Source organism: Botrytis deweyae, assembly GCF_014898535.1.
Source record: "Botrytis deweyae strain B1 chromosome Unknown BDEW_056, whole genome shotgun sequence".
Classification (NCBI taxonomy): Eukaryota; Fungi; Ascomycota; class Leotiomycetes; order Helotiales; family Sclerotiniaceae; genus Botrytis; species Botrytis deweyae.
This window is the reverse complement of record NW_024066263.1, coordinates 66,281-84,526: the sequence shown is the minus strand read 5'-3', so window position 1 is coordinate 84,526 and position 18,246 is coordinate 66,281. Positions and strand designations below refer to the sequence as shown.

The window sequence follows — 18,246 nt, the reverse complement described above, 5'->3', positions numbered from 1 at the left end:
AGTTGTTCTAGGAGTTTGATACTTTTCTTTTTGGTGTTGGTACTTCTTATGAATATACTCCTTAATTACGAGGAAAGAAAATGATGGGGCAGGGAAAATCGGTATGTCTTTGTTGAGAGGATACATCTTCTATCGACTTATTTATAAACAATATCTTTACATCGCACCACTAGATTTATTCAAACAATTACCAGTAGACTTCTCCACAGTACGAACAAATCCATCCATCACACAATCCTATCCTCCTTCCGCAAAAGAAAACCACATCCACTCTTCCACTCTTCCACTCCTCTAAACAATTTTTCATCAAATCATCTCCTCGTTTAAAATAGCGCTTACTCGAGATTTTTCCCGCATGTTTATATATAAATCGCTCATTCGCACACCTCGTCTTTTTTTTAATTTTAATTCATTCATCCCCCAACAAAATCAAACGAAACAGAATCATCAAATCCCGAATTTTATTTTCCAATTCACGATATTATAACATTGTATATTTTTGGGTATTACATATTTGAATTTGAATTTCGAAATGCAGGATCCCATGGTTTATTTTGTTACGGGGGGAAATAAAGGTGTGTATTTGTATTTGTATTTGTATTTGTGTGTTTTTTTGGGAGGGGAAGGAGGGGAAAAGAAAGGGGGCCCCTTTTTTGAGGTGCGGGGTTCGCTTAGGGGTTTCTACATTTTCTTTTTTCTTCTGGGGGGTGGTGATGGATTTTGGTGGATGGTTTGGGTTTGGATGGTTTGGGTTTGGATGGGGATGGAAATATGGATGTGGATATGGATATAGATATGGATATGGATATGATAGTGAAGACGGGAATGGAAACGAAGATGGAAATACTAACCAGCAAATAAAAATAGGCATCGGACTCCAATTAATCCGTACACTTCTCCAGCGCGAAAATGCACTTGTTATCGCTACCAAACGCGCGACTTCTACCGATTCCTCTGAGCTGGAAGGGCTTTCTAAAGCGCAAGGCTCGAGACTTGTTGTTGTGACGCTTGCTTCGGATATCGGCGATGCGAAAGAAAAAAAGAGAGAGAATACTGTTGATGATTTAGTAGAGAGATTAAAAACCAAAGGAGTGGAGAAAATCGATACCTTGATCTTAAACGCCGGCGCGGCGACAAGTTTCGAAAGTGTGAAAGAGATGAGTGTGCAGGAACTGCAGGCGCATTTTCAGATTAACACGGTGTGGCCGATTCGGATTTATCAGGTTTTGAGACCGCTGTTGCTCGGTTCTTCTGCTTCTGATGAAGGGGGTGAGAAGAGGATACAGAAGAAGGTTATTTATGTTTCTAGCTATCTGGGTTCGATTGGGGGGATGGAAGATGAGACCCCGTCGATTGCGTATGGGATTAGTAAGGCGGCGGGGAATTGTTTTGTGAGGAAGTTGCATTTTGAGGAGGGGGAGAGGGGGGTTGTGTGTGTGGCGGTGCATCCGGGGTATGTTTTTGTTTTTATTCTTTTTGGGGTTTGGGATTTGGGACGCATGGGGGTGGGTGAAAAGGTTTCTGGGGATTTGCATAGGAGATTGGCTAATTATGGAATCTTTTAATCGGGATACAGATGGGTTAAAACGGATAATGGACAAGCGTTTGCGGATAGTCTGGGAGTGAAGGAGCCGCCGATGAGTTTGGAAGAGAGTGTGAGTGGAGTGATGAGACAGGTATGTTAAGTTCTTTCACATGGAGGATTGAGGGCTTTTTAAACTATTAATGGATACTTGCTAACGCTTAATTTGCGCGTGTAGATCGATATAGCGAGTAGGGAAACTACTTCTGGATGCTTTGTTTCTTGGAAGGGAGATGTGGTTCCTTGGTAGATGTAGATGGGGACCGGTCAGTGGATTGTTAGGGAAGTGGTGCTTGCTATATGGACTGGAATGAATGAACGAATTTGTTTACCTATTAGATTATTTACTCTTACTTCGCATAACTGTGCGGATGAATATTGCGTTGTTTAATTCTTTTGATCTAAAGTTTTTTATTATTTAAATTACTTATCCCTAATATACATAATTTAAAACACGGTTCATAACTGGAAGCTGATTGATCTAGAAAGTATGTAAGGTTTATACAGGAATATCAAAATGTAGTATTGGATTGATGTTTAACAAAAGGGGGTAAATAAATTTATAAAATGAGTTTAAATATTGTAATTAAAATCTTTCGAAAAAAAGTTTTTCAATAATATTATTTTTATAATTTTATAATTAGTGGTTATAAATATAATAATAAAGTTATTAAAAAGCTATAGTATTATTGAAGATTAAAGATTTGAAGATTTTGAAGAATTGAATAAATATTTCTGATTGGTTTAGAGGTTTGGGATTTGCAATAAGAAATAAGGAATTAGAAAGAGGAGGGGGATTAGAAAGAGAAGGGGGATTAGAAAGGGAAGGAGGAGGGGGATTAGAAAGGGAAGGAGGAGGGGGATTAGAAAGAGGAGAGGGATTAGAAAGAGGAGGGGGATTAGAAAGGGAAGGAGGAAAGGGATTAGAAAGAGGAGGGGATTAGAAAGGAAAGGGGGAGGGGAAGGGGATTAGAAAAAAGATAGTATTAGAAAGAGGAAGGGATTAAAGAGGATTAGATTTATAAAAGGGGATTAGACTTATTAAAAAGGATTAAAGGGAATTAGATCAATAAAAAGGAATTAGATTGATTAAAAAGAATTAGATTTATAAAAGAATATTAGAATTATAAGAAAGTATTAGATTTATAAGAGGGTATTAGATTTATAAGAGGAGATTAGATTTCTAAAAAAGGATTATATTTATTATTGTTTTTCTATAAAAAATAATATAATAATACATCTTTTTATATATATATATATATATATAGTTCTATATTCATATAGTATACTGGGAGCAAATCACAGGATCACATGACCAATCACGTGATCGTCGCTTATAAGCTTCCGAAAGTAGCCATACGAAAACGACTGTATTTAGCTTCCGAAAACGATTATTATTAGATTCCGAAAACGACTATTAATAAAGAATATGAAAAGGAGCTTTATTTCGAAGGAATGGCCGGATTAGGAAGAGATCTACGAGAGATAAACGAAAGCGTAAAGGCTAGATTAGAATAGAAAAGGTATATAATATGGGCTGTTTCCCTCTTAATATAGGATAAGCAATTCAATACCACAATACAGATTCCTAAAATATCACGTGTTTTTCATTGCTTTTTATTTGTTAAAAACTGAGCCATCTTCCCTTATAGACTATATTAGTCTAATCGCTCATATTCAATAACTCAACTCTACCTGCTTTAACCTAAATATTTTAAAAGGGATATAAAGGAATTAAATTTATTAAAAGAATTAGATTATTAGATATGTTATGATAGATTTATTGGATTAGTGATTATTAGAGTAATTATATTATATATTATGTTATTATATATTCTTTATTATTATTATCTATATTTGTTTTATATTGATTTATATTATTATTATTATTATATATGGTAGTTATTAATTATTGATTATTATTATGTATATTCTGTTATTATGATTATTATTATTATTATTATTATTATTATTATATTATTATTATTATTATTATTATTATTATTATTATTATTATTATTATTATTATTATTATTATTATTATTATTATTATTAGTATTATTATTATTATTATTATTATTATTATTATTATTATTATTATATTATTATTATTCTTATTATTATTATTATTATTATTATTATTATTATTATTATTATTATTATTATTATTATTATTATTATTATATTATTATTATTATTATTATTATTATTATTATTATTATTATTATTATTATTATTATTATTATTATTATTATTATTTATTATTATTATTATTATTATTATTATTATTATTATTATTATTATTATTATTATTATTATTAAAAGCTGCGCAGTACGAGCGTAGGCGTAGGTCCTGAGTGGCGTTAAAAATAACTACGGAGAGTGCTAGCGAGGCCGTTGTTATTTTTAGCCACGAAGGGCCGAGAAAAAGCTCGTATTATAAAAGTTAAATAACTAGAATAAGAAAGCTAAAGAGGAAAGAGATTCTTAAGGGTCTTATATAGTAACAATCGCCTAGTTCAAGCTAGCCTTGAACTTAAGGCTGTGATGAGTCATCATGTATGTCACGTGGTACTCGTCACAAGCACAGCTCTCTCTTTAGTCAAACTATAATATGATAAACTACACCCACGTTTCAATCAATTCATTCTCCACTGCGACCTATTTCAACATAATCTATAATTCCGAGTGTCCTTGATTTCATATCTTGATTGTACTTTCAAATCTCCATGTATCTTATCCTGACTAAATTATGTCAACCAACTTCTCGGAAATCCCCATCTTAGACCTAAGTCTAGCCGATGATCCATCCGCAAAACCACAACTTCTGAATGAGCTCAAACATGTTCTCTTGAACGTAGGATTTCTCTATGTGAAAAATCATGGCGTTCCTAAGGATACTGTAGATGAACTTGTGAATGTCCTGCCAAGTTTATTTGCACTTCCTGACGAGGAAAAGAATTCGATAGCCTTGGAAAAGTCACCACATTTTCTAGGATATAGTGGTATGGGAGCAGAAACTACTGCTCAAGTATCAGATCAAAGAGAACAATTTGAGTTTGCGACGGAATTGGAAGCATCATGGGTTGAAGGAGATCCAGTTTATAAAAAACTGCTGGGGCCAAATCAGGTGAATATCACGTGTGTGCAGATGCCGAAACATAGGTAATTCTAACATTAGGATAGTGGCCGTCATCTCTTCCATCAATCCGTATCATTGTTGAAAATTACATTCAAGTATTGTTTGAACTTTCCACAAGATTTCTTACACTCGTCGCTGAAGCATTAAACATTTCTCCATCATCACTTCACTCCTTTCTTTCCCCTCAACACCGCTTAAAAGTCGTTCATTACAGTCCCATCACCTCACCCAACAATAATCAAGGTGTGGGACCTCATAAAGATTCATCAGGATGGTGGACCTTTCTTCTCCAAGCTTCTCCTCCTCATATCCGTGGACTTCAAGCTATGAATCGATCAGGAACATGGGTCGATGTACCGAATATCCCCGGAACATTTGTTGTTAATATTGGACAAGCTTTCGAAGTAGCTACTAATGGTTTATGTCCGGCTACAATACATAGAGTATCATCGAGCGAGTATGATAGATATAGTATTCCCTTTTTTCAAGGTGTACGGGGTGATGCTACGAAAAAGAATTTTGAAGATTTATGGCCACAATTAGAGGGGCAGGGGACGAAGGAATCTGAAAGTGGTAAGAATATAGACTCGCCATTTTTGAGAAGAAAGTATGATACTTGGGGAGAATCTCAATTGAGAACAAAGGTTCGAAGTCACAGAGATGCGGGAAAGAGGTTTTATTCTTCTGTTTATGATAAGTATGTTAACGAGTAATTGTCTCTACAAGGCAAGACGTAATCTTACCACAGGACAATTTCTCAGTTGTTATATCCTTTAGGTTGTGACTGCAGACTTTGGCTTCATGATTTTGGACCAAAGCAACAACAATATCCATAGTTCTACCTACTTGGTGTTTTGAACTTGGTTGCAAAATTGCTATCATCTGAAAACTTTGCTGTGTAGGTATTCAGGCATAATACTCATCAGGTTTAGAGGTACTCTTTCAATATGAAAATCGATGCACTGATAGGATTCACTTGGGCAATCTCTGGGAACATGGCCTAGTGGTCAAAAATAACAATGCTATGATATGCTGCATCTTGTATTTGGTAAATCAACGCATCTTATTTGCTATCTTTATTGGGTATTTTTATACCGAATACATTGCGATTTTGCAATGATTGATCTTATCCTATATTATACTCAATCATCATCGTCATCCCGATTTGACCTCTTTGACCGATCATGAAGGAGTTTGGCCATAGGTACCACGTCTGTGAACAAGTGCAAGCTGGCGTTTGCTATTACTCCCGCAGCTTCAACAAAATCGCATCTTTCTCCAACCACTGCTCTTCTCCAAAAGAACTGTGTCATCGCCATACCATCACATATACCAACTTCAGGGATATCTCTCCAGCTATAGGATCTAGTCATCAAAGCACGTTCCATTCTGTACTCCCACCAGGCTTTAACATCTTCTTTCCTAAAGAGACTCTTGAATGAATCTCGTCTTGTACCAAACAACCATTTCCAGATTTTTTTCTCAAATTTGCTCTTATTTTGCAAAATGTGCCCTCGGGTAAAAAATGGGAACCCCATGTTGATATGAGCCGCAGGCCAATGACTTTCCACGGCTCGTCGATCTATAAAGTCGTAGCCGCCGATATGAACCACTAATGTCTCTTCATTAATAGAATCAAATCCTTCGGGATCCAGTACAGTTTCAAAGCCATACTTTGCAAAGAATCTTGCATCTCGAGGGCAGAACTCTGGATCTTGCATTAAGTTCCTAGCGTTTGGTGAAATGTCTACGCAGAGTATTAGCATCTCGATTTTTACCTGCTAGTATTCTGACCGACGTACCTAAGATCTCCATGAATTTAAGAAGCACCGCAAATTGCTGGAGAGATCTTTTGGGTTCATTAACAGAGCTATGAAGAGATCCTAATGCAAAACAAGCCACATTCGTTGGCTTTACTTTTCCTTTCATCATGTTTTTTATAAGTTTCCTGAGTTTTGCTTCATCTTTACCGTCAAGCTTGTATTTCTCAAATGTCGCATCTAGTGCCGACTCTTCCCAACGACGATATGCATACCAGTTTGTGCTAACTACCATTTTCTCTCCGTATCCAGACCAATCCTCTTGCTCTCTAGACATGTTTCTAATCAGATACATTTCCCACGACTATAATAATAAAAGGTATACGTACCTAAAGAACTCTACTTTCTCAGATCCAGGATACTCTGATGAGTATTCGTCTGCACCTTCATGTTCATGCCATTCATTATCACTTCCCAACATCATCCATTTCTTATCTCCATATCGAACAATATCTCCAATATCCCAATGACCTGTAGGTGGAGAAAATGATGTATCCGTCAATGGAGTAATTGGTGAGTTTCCGACTGCATTTATCTCCATATCTTTGGATTCTCCACTTGTAGATGGAGAATACATATCGAGAGTCTTGAAAATATCATTGTGTGCATCTGTTACCACACGTATATCCGTTACGCCGAATCTTCTATTATCTGGGAAAGAAGCCATATTGATGACTTTGATTTTGTTGTTGTTTTAGTTTCAGAAATAATTTCCGAGTCAAAGAACCAGATGTATATATGTTGATAGTTTCGCTTAGAAGTGGGGTCATGCCGTATGAAGAGTTTGAAACGGATAATTGAACTACGGTGAATGTCATGATATCTTGGTATATCTCTGCTATCCATTCAGTTATCTGGTAAATTGTGGTGAGCATCTAAATTATTCACTTGATAGTATAGTACGATACGGTGCTCTAAGGAATTTGAACAGCTAATGTACACATTCTTTCTGTGATCTGAGCTCACTTTAGATATTATCTTCAAAAATAAAAAGATCATCTACAGTCATTAATTTTTATTTTTGAGTGAATCTTTTTATGTCACAGTTCGATCCGTAATAAAGACACTGTAGAAAAATAGAAATCAAATAATTCATCGATGTTGTAAACTATGAAGAGAGAAGAGCTGAACTATGCAAAGGAGCCCTCCTTGCTAACCTTAATCCTAGTTCCATACGCCCCTAACATTCTATTCAAGAAGCATCAATATGCCTCTATGAATTATCTTGTCTAAGCATCCTTGAAATATCGATCAGGATCTCTTTGAGAAAAAAGTGATCCCACCAATCTCCAAACATCTACAAACCATTGAAATTTTCCTCCCACTACTTCTTTTCTCCAGAAAAATTTTGTATACCTCATACCAGTGCTAATACTACTAATCGCAGGAATCTCCTTGTAGTCATAAGTTTTTTGAATCGCCACAAACTTCTTTTTTCCATCCCACCAATCATCCATCGGAGGTATTCCTTCACCACGATACCAATTGCGAATTCTCTGTACAATCTTGCTTCTGTTTTCCAAGATTCCTCCCATCGTAATGAATGCTGCAGGCCAAGGACGATCCATAATTCGCTGATTCATACAATTATATCCACCAACTTCGAAGACTAGGGTTTCCTCGTTTACAGCTTCAAATCCTTGCGGGTCATCCACAACTTCGAATCCGCAGCGTGTAAGAAATCTCTTATCTCCAGGTGAAAAATCAGGATCTTGCATAACTTTTCTGGCAGTGGGTGGAATCTCTGTAGATTGTATTCATATTAGCTATCAGTATCCTTTAAATCAGAAGTTCATCACGAATCATTCATACCTAAAAGTTCCATAATCTTCATGAGAGCCGCCAATTGCCCAAACGATCTTTTATTCTCTCCGCATCGTTCAAAAGATCCCAAACCGAGACAGGCTACATTGCTCGGCTTCACTTTCCCTTTCTTCATCGAATCCAGAAAATCTCGAAGCATTCTCACGTCTTCGTGCTGGATAGATGTTCCTATCTTCGTCGCCTCCAAATGCTCCTCAAATAATCTCTTAAGTGTGACCTCATCTTCATGTTGAATAACCTTTCCTTCTTTCATCGTCTCTGAAAGTTTTCTGAGTATTTCTTCATTTCCATGCTGAATTTTGTATTTCTCAAACTCAATATCCAAGTTTTCCTCTAGTCGGTGATAACCAGTGTAGCATTTAGAAACTTCGAGTTGTTTTCTGTATCCATGGCAATGGTCTTGATATCTAGATTCACGCCATTAGCTTTGTGGGTTTTCCCATAACTTTGATAATAAAAATCTACTTACCTAAAGAAATCCGCATTCTTAAATCCGCAAAACTTTATTTCAAAATCATCCGGTCCCTCAGTTTCATGCCATTGTCCATCACTTTCTAGAGTCATCCACTTCTTGTTGTAGGAAACTATATCTCCAACATCACATGGAGCTTTGGGAGGGACGAATGGTGTATCTATTGGTGATGCGGTGGGTGATGCTGTGATTGTCGAAATTTCCATATTGGTAGTTTTTCTGTTGTCTTTTGGAGAAGTCATTGTTGCAATCGTTGTACTTGTGCCTTCTTCCGTCTCTGAATCATGGGAGTTTTTACTGTTTGTAGTAGTAGAAGTAATGATCGATTTAGACGCACCAGCTTTTAAATCCACGTTATTGGATTCTGTGATATCCATTGGAGAAGTCATGATGAAATCTTGACTGTGTTGTTGTGATTATGGAACTGAAAGTTCAGAATATATAATCCTCTGTGTAACTTCTTAGCGAGATCCTTGTATTGATAACTTCACTAAAAAGTAGTCATATCGTATCGCATGATTTCATCAGCATGTTTTTGAGATTCACTTACCTTATAACTTTCAAATAAATATGTATATGTAATCCACATTCACTGAAGCTAAAACACCGCATCTGAAAGTTCTGTCGATTGACAAAAAAACGAATATTATCTTCAATTTACCCACGTTTCACAAAAGTCATCGGCCTCATCTGCGGACTTATCTGGGCTTTAGTCGTCTGTTATGCCGCCTGATGTTTAGTTACCTATCTATCAGCACTACTTCAAGTCCTATGCAAACCAAACCCATGATTTATGATGTCACTATATCAATGAGAAATATATTTCTAATTCTTGACGCGTGCTCACGATATTTTGTAAGTTTCATACTGCTAGCAATCTTGCTAGCGAGGCTCTCTCTCCCTTAGACCCTCGCATCAATAAGATTTTGCTGCTAGTGTATAATAGTAGCTAGCCTCAAGCACTAATTAATCAACATATCTCCATCCTACCCTTCACTTCTCATCTCCCAAGCTCTCCAACAACATATTTACTCCTCATCATATCTCTCTCTCTGCCAACCAATCACCACCTTAACACTCACATCCACAACCTTCCTCTATAAACTCCCCCCCCCTCCCCCCTTCATCTCTTCTCCAATGCAATCGACTCCCCATCATACCCTCCCCCTCCCTACTTCTGGTATCATCTCCCAAGCAAAAAGCCTCCTCATCTCAATTCTCTCTTTCAATTTCTCCCTATAACTCCTCCATCCTTCCCTTCCACGATCCGATATTCCAAAGAACAGCCAGTAGTAAATATCGCAGAACGAGGCCGATCCATTATTCTCTCCGCAATAGAATCATAACCTCCGCGATAAAGAAAATATGTTTCTCCATTAATCGCATTAATACCTTCAGAATAAGCCACAACTTGAAATCCAAGTTTTTCCAGAGATTTTGCGTCTCCGGGCGTGATAGTCGGGTCTTGAATGATCTCTTTAGCAGTTGCAGTTACCTGAGAATAAATCACATTCTACCATTAAGTAAATCATAACTACATATGATATTCCATCTCCGCAAAAAAAAAAAAAGCACACAAAGTCTCTCAATCAACTTCACAACCCTGCAGTGGTAGAATCCGTAGTTGACGGAGTGAATACTTAGTTAATTATAATAAAATCTTTAACAATTAATATTATAATATGAAAATCGTTTTTAGTATATTAATCGAATTGATCTAATAAAGACTATTTCAATTAATAAAGTTTTAATAAATTTCTTGAATTTGAATTTGAATTTGAAAAGTTAATTCTGGATTTTAGTTTGAAATAATTATTTTTATATAAAATAGTTTATTTGTATTAGAATAAACTTAAGTTTTTATTTATTCAATATCTTCTATATCGTATAATATAATATTAAAGCTTTTAATTAAGAAGTAAATCAAAAATGAGATAAATAAATCTCTCCTTTAAACTCTCAATTAATACTTTTATCTATTCTTTATTTCCTATTCTCGCTCCTCTTATTTTTTAGTTTTTTTGTTTCTTTTCTTTTTCCTTTCAATTTTAATACTTATTCCCCTTTCATTCATCTTTCCTATACTTAAAATCTATCAGGAGCCTGCGAGCCCCTATACTCCTTGCTTTTAAAGTAAGTATTATATAATTGTATTTATAATTATATTTATAATTGTATTTATAATTATAAAAATACAAAAAAGAAATTTTATTGAAAGCTTATAGACAAAGTCGGTTTACCTTAGTATATTACTTTTTTTATATAATTAAATTCGGATTTTATTTTTATTTAGATTTAAGTAGGTTAATTTCATATTAGATTATTAATTATACTATTAAATCATAAAAGTTATAATATTAAAATAATTTTTATTAATATTAGATTTATTATATTTAATATAACTCTTTTCTAATTGATTATATAAGCCTTAACTATATCTATATTACTTGAATTTTAATCTTTTATAAAAACTTTAGTTTTAAAGTTAGTATTATAAAAATTTCATTGTTTAAAAGCGATTAGCGTTTTATATATGATTATTACTTTTCTTTTTTTTTATTCAATTTATATTAGTTTAAATAAGTTAATCAAATGATTTTGTTAAAACATCTAAGGGGTTATACTATCCCCTAGACTGCCGGCTTAGGACACCCTAAGTGGTCCGTGCACGAGCTCAACCATCAATAATTCAATAAATAATATTATAATAAAAAGCCTTTATATTAAATTTGAAATTTAAAATTTGTTTAAAAAATGATAATAAATATATAAAATATATATCTATAGTTTTTTTATTGAAAAATAATTGTAAAATGATTTTAAAAGATATTATTATAAATAATTAATAATTATTATAAAAATCTTATATTTCGATAATAAGAATTCTCAAATTTCTAATATTCTGATTAGTCAATAGAGCGAGGTGGTCCACTAGTGGTTGTACGGACTCATGGGACAACGTGATAGGAAAGCACAATTTCATATCAAAAAGAGCTATTTTAATAATTCAATTAAAATTCAATATATTATTGAATTCTTTCAAAATCGAGATATATAATTCTTCAAATATTAAATAATCTTTCGTTCAGATATTATTTGAATAAAATATAATTTGAGCTCAAAATACAAATAGTGCACTTTCTCACTAAATTTTTTAGTAGGGAATTATATATTTTATTATCAAGACTTCAATTTTGATTCTTTTGATTCAAAAACTTTTATGTATAAAACATTTATACTTAAAAACTCTTCGTTCGAATTTCAAGTAAACTCAGCTATAATTTTAATTTTAATTGAATTATTAAAATCGCTTTTTTTAGTGTCAAATTATGCTTTCCCTCTTGAGTGTCCCGTGAGTCCGTGCACCTACTAGTGGTCCTCTATTGGCAGTCTAGGGGATAGCTACAATACTAAGGAAGCTATAAAATCATTATAACTAATGAGATTACTTGAATCGAGCTTTATTAAGCGAGATTCTCTTTTTTCATATATATATAGTTTTCGGTCCTCGCGAATAGTAAGATTATTAAGGAGGTAAATCTCTAATAAAGCCCTTTAGGACTCTTATTTTCTTTATATTTATAAATATTCAATAAAAAACAACTCTCATTTTAAATTGAAAATATTTATTATTAATAAAATGAGTGCTTTATTAATAATAAATAAAATATTAATATAATAGTTTACATTATATAAGAATTTATATTAGATTTCTTTTTGTATCTAGATATTAACTTTACTGTTGGTTTGAGAGAGATACGGAAGACGTGGTTCCCACTATGTGTAGGCCCCTAAATGTCTATTTGTATTCAATCTAAGGAGCTAGCTAAATGAGGGGAATAGTAGGCCTTATATAGGCACTACTGAAAGAGCTAGTCTCCTTCGCTTTCGCCTAAATACCTTTAATACAGTTGCCATTGTATGGAAGTCATTCCCTTGAAGTGAATTCCTTTGAGTGAATTCCCTTGTCCATACATTTACTATTATAGAATAAATATAACAAACTAACCCAACCTCACTTTTCTATCTCTATCACTATCTTTATAAAACATTCTCAATACAATACAAATTATATTTTCCAAACACACCTTTACCTTCCCCTTTTTTATTTTATTTATTAGCTTTTTCATATTTTCTTGATCTACATCTCTAAATCTCGATTTTCCAATTTAATAAAAATTTCAAATTTATAATATCTTCCCAGCGAATATATTCTCTATAATCAGATCAGTAAAATAACTTTTTAAATTCTTATTTATAGAAAATAACTATTTTTCTATTTTGAGGAAAAAGATAACTATTAGTCAGTATTCGTACTAGTATTACTTATATTTCATATACTAATCCGCATAATAATACATATTGATTTTCAATAATATATTCATATATATAATATCAATATATATATTATTAAAGATATTCAAAATTGTTCTAATATTGAATACTACTGAAAATATATAGAAATATAGGAATTCGATTTGGAATGCTTATTTTTAATTTAAAATAGATTTGAAACTTATGAATACCTTTTGGAATATTCATTCCTAATTTATTTTGGATTAAAAATAAACATTCTAAATCGAATTTCTGTATTTTTATATACTTCTAATAATATTTAATATATTAAATATCTATTAAAGTAATACAATCCTCTTTTATTTATATGAGCTATTATATTAAAAGCTTAATACATATCACTATTATATTATTATATACTAGTATAAGCACTACTATTAGTTGTTTAAGTCTTTCTCTTCATTTGTTCACCCTCCTCTTCCCCCCTCCCCCTAAAAAGTATAAACATTATATTTCATTTACTCTAAATAATAAATCCCAAGAAATCCTCTTCCTCTTCCTCTTCCTCTTCCTCTTTCTCTTCCTCTTCCTCTTCCTCTTCCTCTTCCTCTTCCTCTCTCTCCACCTCCCTTTCTATTTCAATCTCAATCTCAATCTCCCCCAAATCCCCAAATCCCCATACCTACAAAACCCTACAATCCACAAAAATACAAAAATATAAAAATATAAAAAACTCTAAAAGAAATAAAATAAACAAATAAATAAATATTAGATTAGATAGATTAAATAGATTAAATAGATTAAATAGATTAAATAGATTAAATATATTAAATAGATTAAATAGATTAAATAGATTAAATAGATTAAATAGATTAAATAAATTAAATAAATTAAATATATCATGGGGCAGGCAGACAAGATCAGAAATCTATATTCGATGATATTAAGAATAATAGGTACAGGGTATAGATTAAGATATAGTTTAGAAAGTTATAATATAGGATTTTTTAATGTAAAGATATATAAAGTTTTTATTTATAAGTTAATCTAACAAAATCTAGTTTATTACTTATCGATTATATATATTTATATTGTGATATTATTTCTTTCTTTTAAATCAAGTTCCAATAAGGTGATAAGTTATGGTTTATAATTTTATAAATAAATAATTCAGGTTAGATAGATTTAAGTTTATTGGGATATTTATAATGAAAATTATAGATTAATTTCTATATATTTTTTAAATAGTTAATGGGTTTTTTGGTTAACTTATTGTAGTTAATTTAATGGATAATATATTTCAAATAAGGTTCTTTATAATTTCTTCTTTTTTAATAGGAGTTTAGAATTTCAATAATTTCGAAATACTTTAAGCTATTGATTTTTATAGAGAATAATAGTGGGTTATATTATTCAGAAATAGAATTATTATGTATAGGGTATAGTAGGTTGATATAAAAAACAGAATGAATTTTTATAAAAATAAACAATTCCAGTTTATAGGTGTAAAAGCTTATTAGACTTAGAATCTTAAATAACCCAAAATTCTTTTAATCAAATTTCTTTTGGGGGTATAGGATTTTGATATTTCTGGTATTCAATTAAACCAGGTTATTAAAAACATATTAGTGGGTAAGGGAACAACAAAAATTAGTATTCTTCGAGTATCGAATTTAATTAATAATCAATTTTGTTTTTAGGTATAAAGAAATTACTTCCATTTTAAAAACAAATTCCTTAGTATTCCTTATAACAAAATAATTGTTTTTGAATAGGGATAGCTTAAAGTTTAAATAGAAATAAAATCTATAATTAAAAAAGAATAGAATTATTCGGGTACTTTCAGACCAAGTATTGTTAATAAAGAATTTGGTAAGTAAAAGCTATTCTACCTAATTATTTTGTAGGTAAGTTATATATAATTTGAGGTATTACTTTAGTATTGTATTAATTCTTTTGGTTTATTTATCAATCTCAGAATGGTAAATGATAAAAAGTTTGATGAATACTTTTAAGCATTTATAGGTATACTTTTAGAATTCGGATATAAATTAAACTTTATGATTGAAAATGATTATTAGAGGTAAGCTATAAAGCTTTTAAATATTCTTTTGGAATAAGCAGGCGATTTTTTCAAAGTTATAGATATTATAACAAAACAGAAAGTACTTTATTTTAATTAAATAATTGATTATTACTATAATAATATCAAAATCAGTACTTTCAAGCAAATATATAATAAAATCTATCAAAATATCTTATCAAACTTTTTGCAGGATTAAAAACAAATAGAAAACTTCTTTCTAATCTTTACAATTTGAAATAATGCAATAATAATTATAACAATTATAAACCCACTACATAATATAATCATAATAGTCAGATTAATAATAATCTCGGAATAATAATTCAAAAATTTAAATATAATATAAATAACCAATAACAGAAAATTCGTAATATAAACAAAGCAAATAAGCTTTTAGAAAATTATAATCAAAAATATATAGTTTCTCTTGATAATATAATAAGCTATTATTTTCGGAATACTTAGCAAAAATGATTTTCAAGTATTTCGGGAATCCCTTTTATAAAGATTTCAAAATAAATTCGAAAACAAAATCAATTTGATAGCCTTTTTAAAATAGAAATAATAGATTGACAAATAGATCTAAAAAGGATTCTCAGTCCTTTAAAGATATTACAGAATTAGATTCTGATATAATAAATAAGAGTTCAGATTCAAATATAATAAAATCAAAAAGATTAACAAGATTAGGATTTCTCTAACTTTATATAATAATAATAAATTATATTTTCTTAACAATCTTGATTTCTTTCAAAATATTAATAATCAAAAATAAATCAAAATCCAAATTCTCTTTTTTCAAAATAATTCAACTTTGATACAAAAAATATTCATCCCTCTTTTTAAAAAAATTCTCTAATCTTTTAATCAAAATATTAGATTTAATATTTAGCTTTTTAAAACAATAAATAATTCAGAAGTTAAATTAGAACAGGAATTCAAATCAATAGACTTAATAATAATTTAACAATTTCGTTATTATAAAGTATTCTAGATTTTTGTAATTTATAATTATCTAAATCAGAAATAATATATTTTCTAATTCAAAATATTATTCTTTAAAACAATAAATAATAATCAAAAGTTTTTTATTATAAATCTTATAATTATATTTAGTAGTAGAATATTTCTTTAAAAAGAATACTATAAATTTAAGAATTCCTTTCTTATTATATTGAAAAAGGATTTTAATAGAAATATAATTTAATATATTAATTTCCAAAATTACCTCCTTTTTTTAATTAAAGGAGATTAGAATAGGTACTTTAATAAACACTTTCTTTAATCAATTAAAAGTATTTTGATAGGTAGTATTTTATAGGAATGAAATATTCTTTTTAATTAGATTTATTATTAAACTGATTATCTTTAAGAAATTTTTAATAAATTGTTAATAAAAGTTTATGAATTTAATAAATACTTATATGTTGATTATAGTGTTAGACAATTTCTAGTTTATAATGATTTTTATTTTTTCTAAATCTATTCGGATATTATTCTTCCCTATAATTAGATTAAAAAAGATGATTTCAGATTTTAGGAATTTATATTTTTTGAATTTTACAAACAAACCAACTTCTCTCAATATTTATAGAACTTTTTGAATATAATAAATATATTCCTTTTGGGTATAATTATATATCAATATATTATTTAGATATGTAATACAAAATATATTCAGATATCTATATAGAGAGTTGTTAATAAATCTTTAGAATATAGTAGGTGTTTTTATTAGTTTAAATGATATGACCAGAAACTCGAATAGGTCGAATTAAATACAAAACACAATCAGATATTCTTATTCTTTTTTGATTCTGATATTATTGAAGATTGTTGGTTTGAGAGAGATATGGAAGACGTAGTTCCTACTATGTGTAGGCCTCTAAATATCTATTTGTATTCAATCTAAGGAGCTAGCTAAATGAGGGAAATAGTAGGCCTTATATAGGTACTACTGAAAAAGCTAGTCTCCTTCGCTTTCGCTTAATAACTTTAATATAATTATTTTTATATTAAAGTAAATCCTTTAAAGTGAATTCCCTTAAATGAATTCCCTTATTTATATATTCGGAATTCTCTTTTATGGCTTTAAATATAATAGTAGAAAAGAAATTCGTGAAATTATAAATATTCTTTATCTACTAGTTAAAATCCCTAATCTTTTATTGGTAGAATCAATCTCTTTCTTTTCTTAATCTTATTCTATTTATTTTATTGTTTTGATATCAATCTTATTTATATTAATTAGATCAGTAAAAATTTAATACGATTTTCCTTTTATCATTATATCAACCGAATTAATCAGATTATTAATCCAAATTATCTTAACAATCTCTCTTCGCTTGTAGGATTAATATAGTACTATAATATCGATTATTAATCTCTTTTCATTAATTATTTCTAGCTTTGTGAATAGGTTATATAGTGATTTGGAATCAGTATATAGAACTAATGGAATCTCCTTACCGAGAATAACACTAACTATAGAAGTGATTATTATACTAATATCGAATCCCTGAATTAATCTATATAGTTTAAATGCTAAAATACTATATATAACTCTTTTATATTTAATAGATAATTAATAAATAATATTAGTATTATTATGTTTATTTATTATTATAATTATATAGTTTATTTGGAATAAATAATCCTTATTATTCGTAAAAAAGGCATTAGTAAAGATAATAATCTTAAGTGAATCTAGATTAAATAGTATATATTTGAGTCCTTTAGTAAAATTTTCTTTTTACTACTTAATATACTTATTTAATATTATAATATCATTCTTATCAGATTGAATTGTTTGTACTACTATAGATAGATCAAAAAATACTTCAAATTGATATATAATTGTAATACATATTCTACAGGCTTATTATATAATATATTATTTTTATATAGAAATATATTTTCAAATCTTACTATATATACTATATATATCTATAAACTCTATAAATACAAATTACAAATTATTATATTACTTCTTCTAATCGAAATAAATATTATTATCTTTAAATA

At 30.0% G+C, this 18,246-nt stretch overlaps 4 protein-coding genes across 4 annotated transcripts; 2 read left to right on the top strand and 2 right to left on the bottom strand.

Annotated features, from left to right (window-relative positions):
* Positions 1-532: 532 nt before the first annotated feature.
* On the top strand, positions 533-1,832 carry EAE98_011975 (uncharacterized protein; the record flags this gene model as incomplete). The annotated part of the gene is made up of 4 exons (XM_038959599.1): positions 533-575; positions 868-1,453; positions 1,577-1,676; positions 1,761-1,832. 4 exons carry the CDS (start codon positions 533-535, stop codon positions 1,830-1,832), a joined length of 801 nt encoding a protein of 266 aa, XP_038804023.1.
* Positions 1,833-4,254: 2,422 nt separating this feature from the next.
* On the top strand, positions 4,255-5,437 carry EAE98_011974 (uncharacterized protein; the record flags this gene model as incomplete). The annotated part of the gene is made up of 2 exons (XM_038959598.1): positions 4,255-4,712; positions 4,769-5,437. Exons 1-2 carry the CDS (start codon positions 4,335-4,337, stop codon positions 5,435-5,437), a joined length of 1,047 nt encoding a protein of 348 aa, XP_038804022.1. The 5' UTR covers positions 4,255-4,334.
* A 429-nt stretch (positions 5,438-5,866) lies between these two features.
* EAE98_011973 (uncharacterized protein) lies at positions 5,867-7,211 on the bottom strand (the record flags this gene model as incomplete). Its single annotated transcript, XM_038959597.1, has 3 exons — positions 5,867-6,471; positions 6,527-6,813; positions 6,874-7,211. 3 exons carry the CDS (start codon positions 7,209-7,211, stop codon positions 5,867-5,869), a joined length of 1,230 nt encoding a protein of 409 aa, XP_038804021.1.
* Positions 7,212-7,773: 562 nt separating this feature from the next.
* EAE98_011972 (uncharacterized protein) lies at positions 7,774-9,229 on the bottom strand (the record flags this gene model as incomplete). The annotated part of the gene is made up of 3 exons (XM_038959596.1): positions 7,774-8,288; positions 8,357-8,775; positions 8,838-9,229. 3 exons carry the CDS (start codon positions 9,227-9,229, stop codon positions 7,774-7,776), a joined length of 1,326 nt encoding a protein of 441 aa, XP_038804020.1.
* Positions 9,230-18,246: the final 9,017 nt, after the last annotated feature.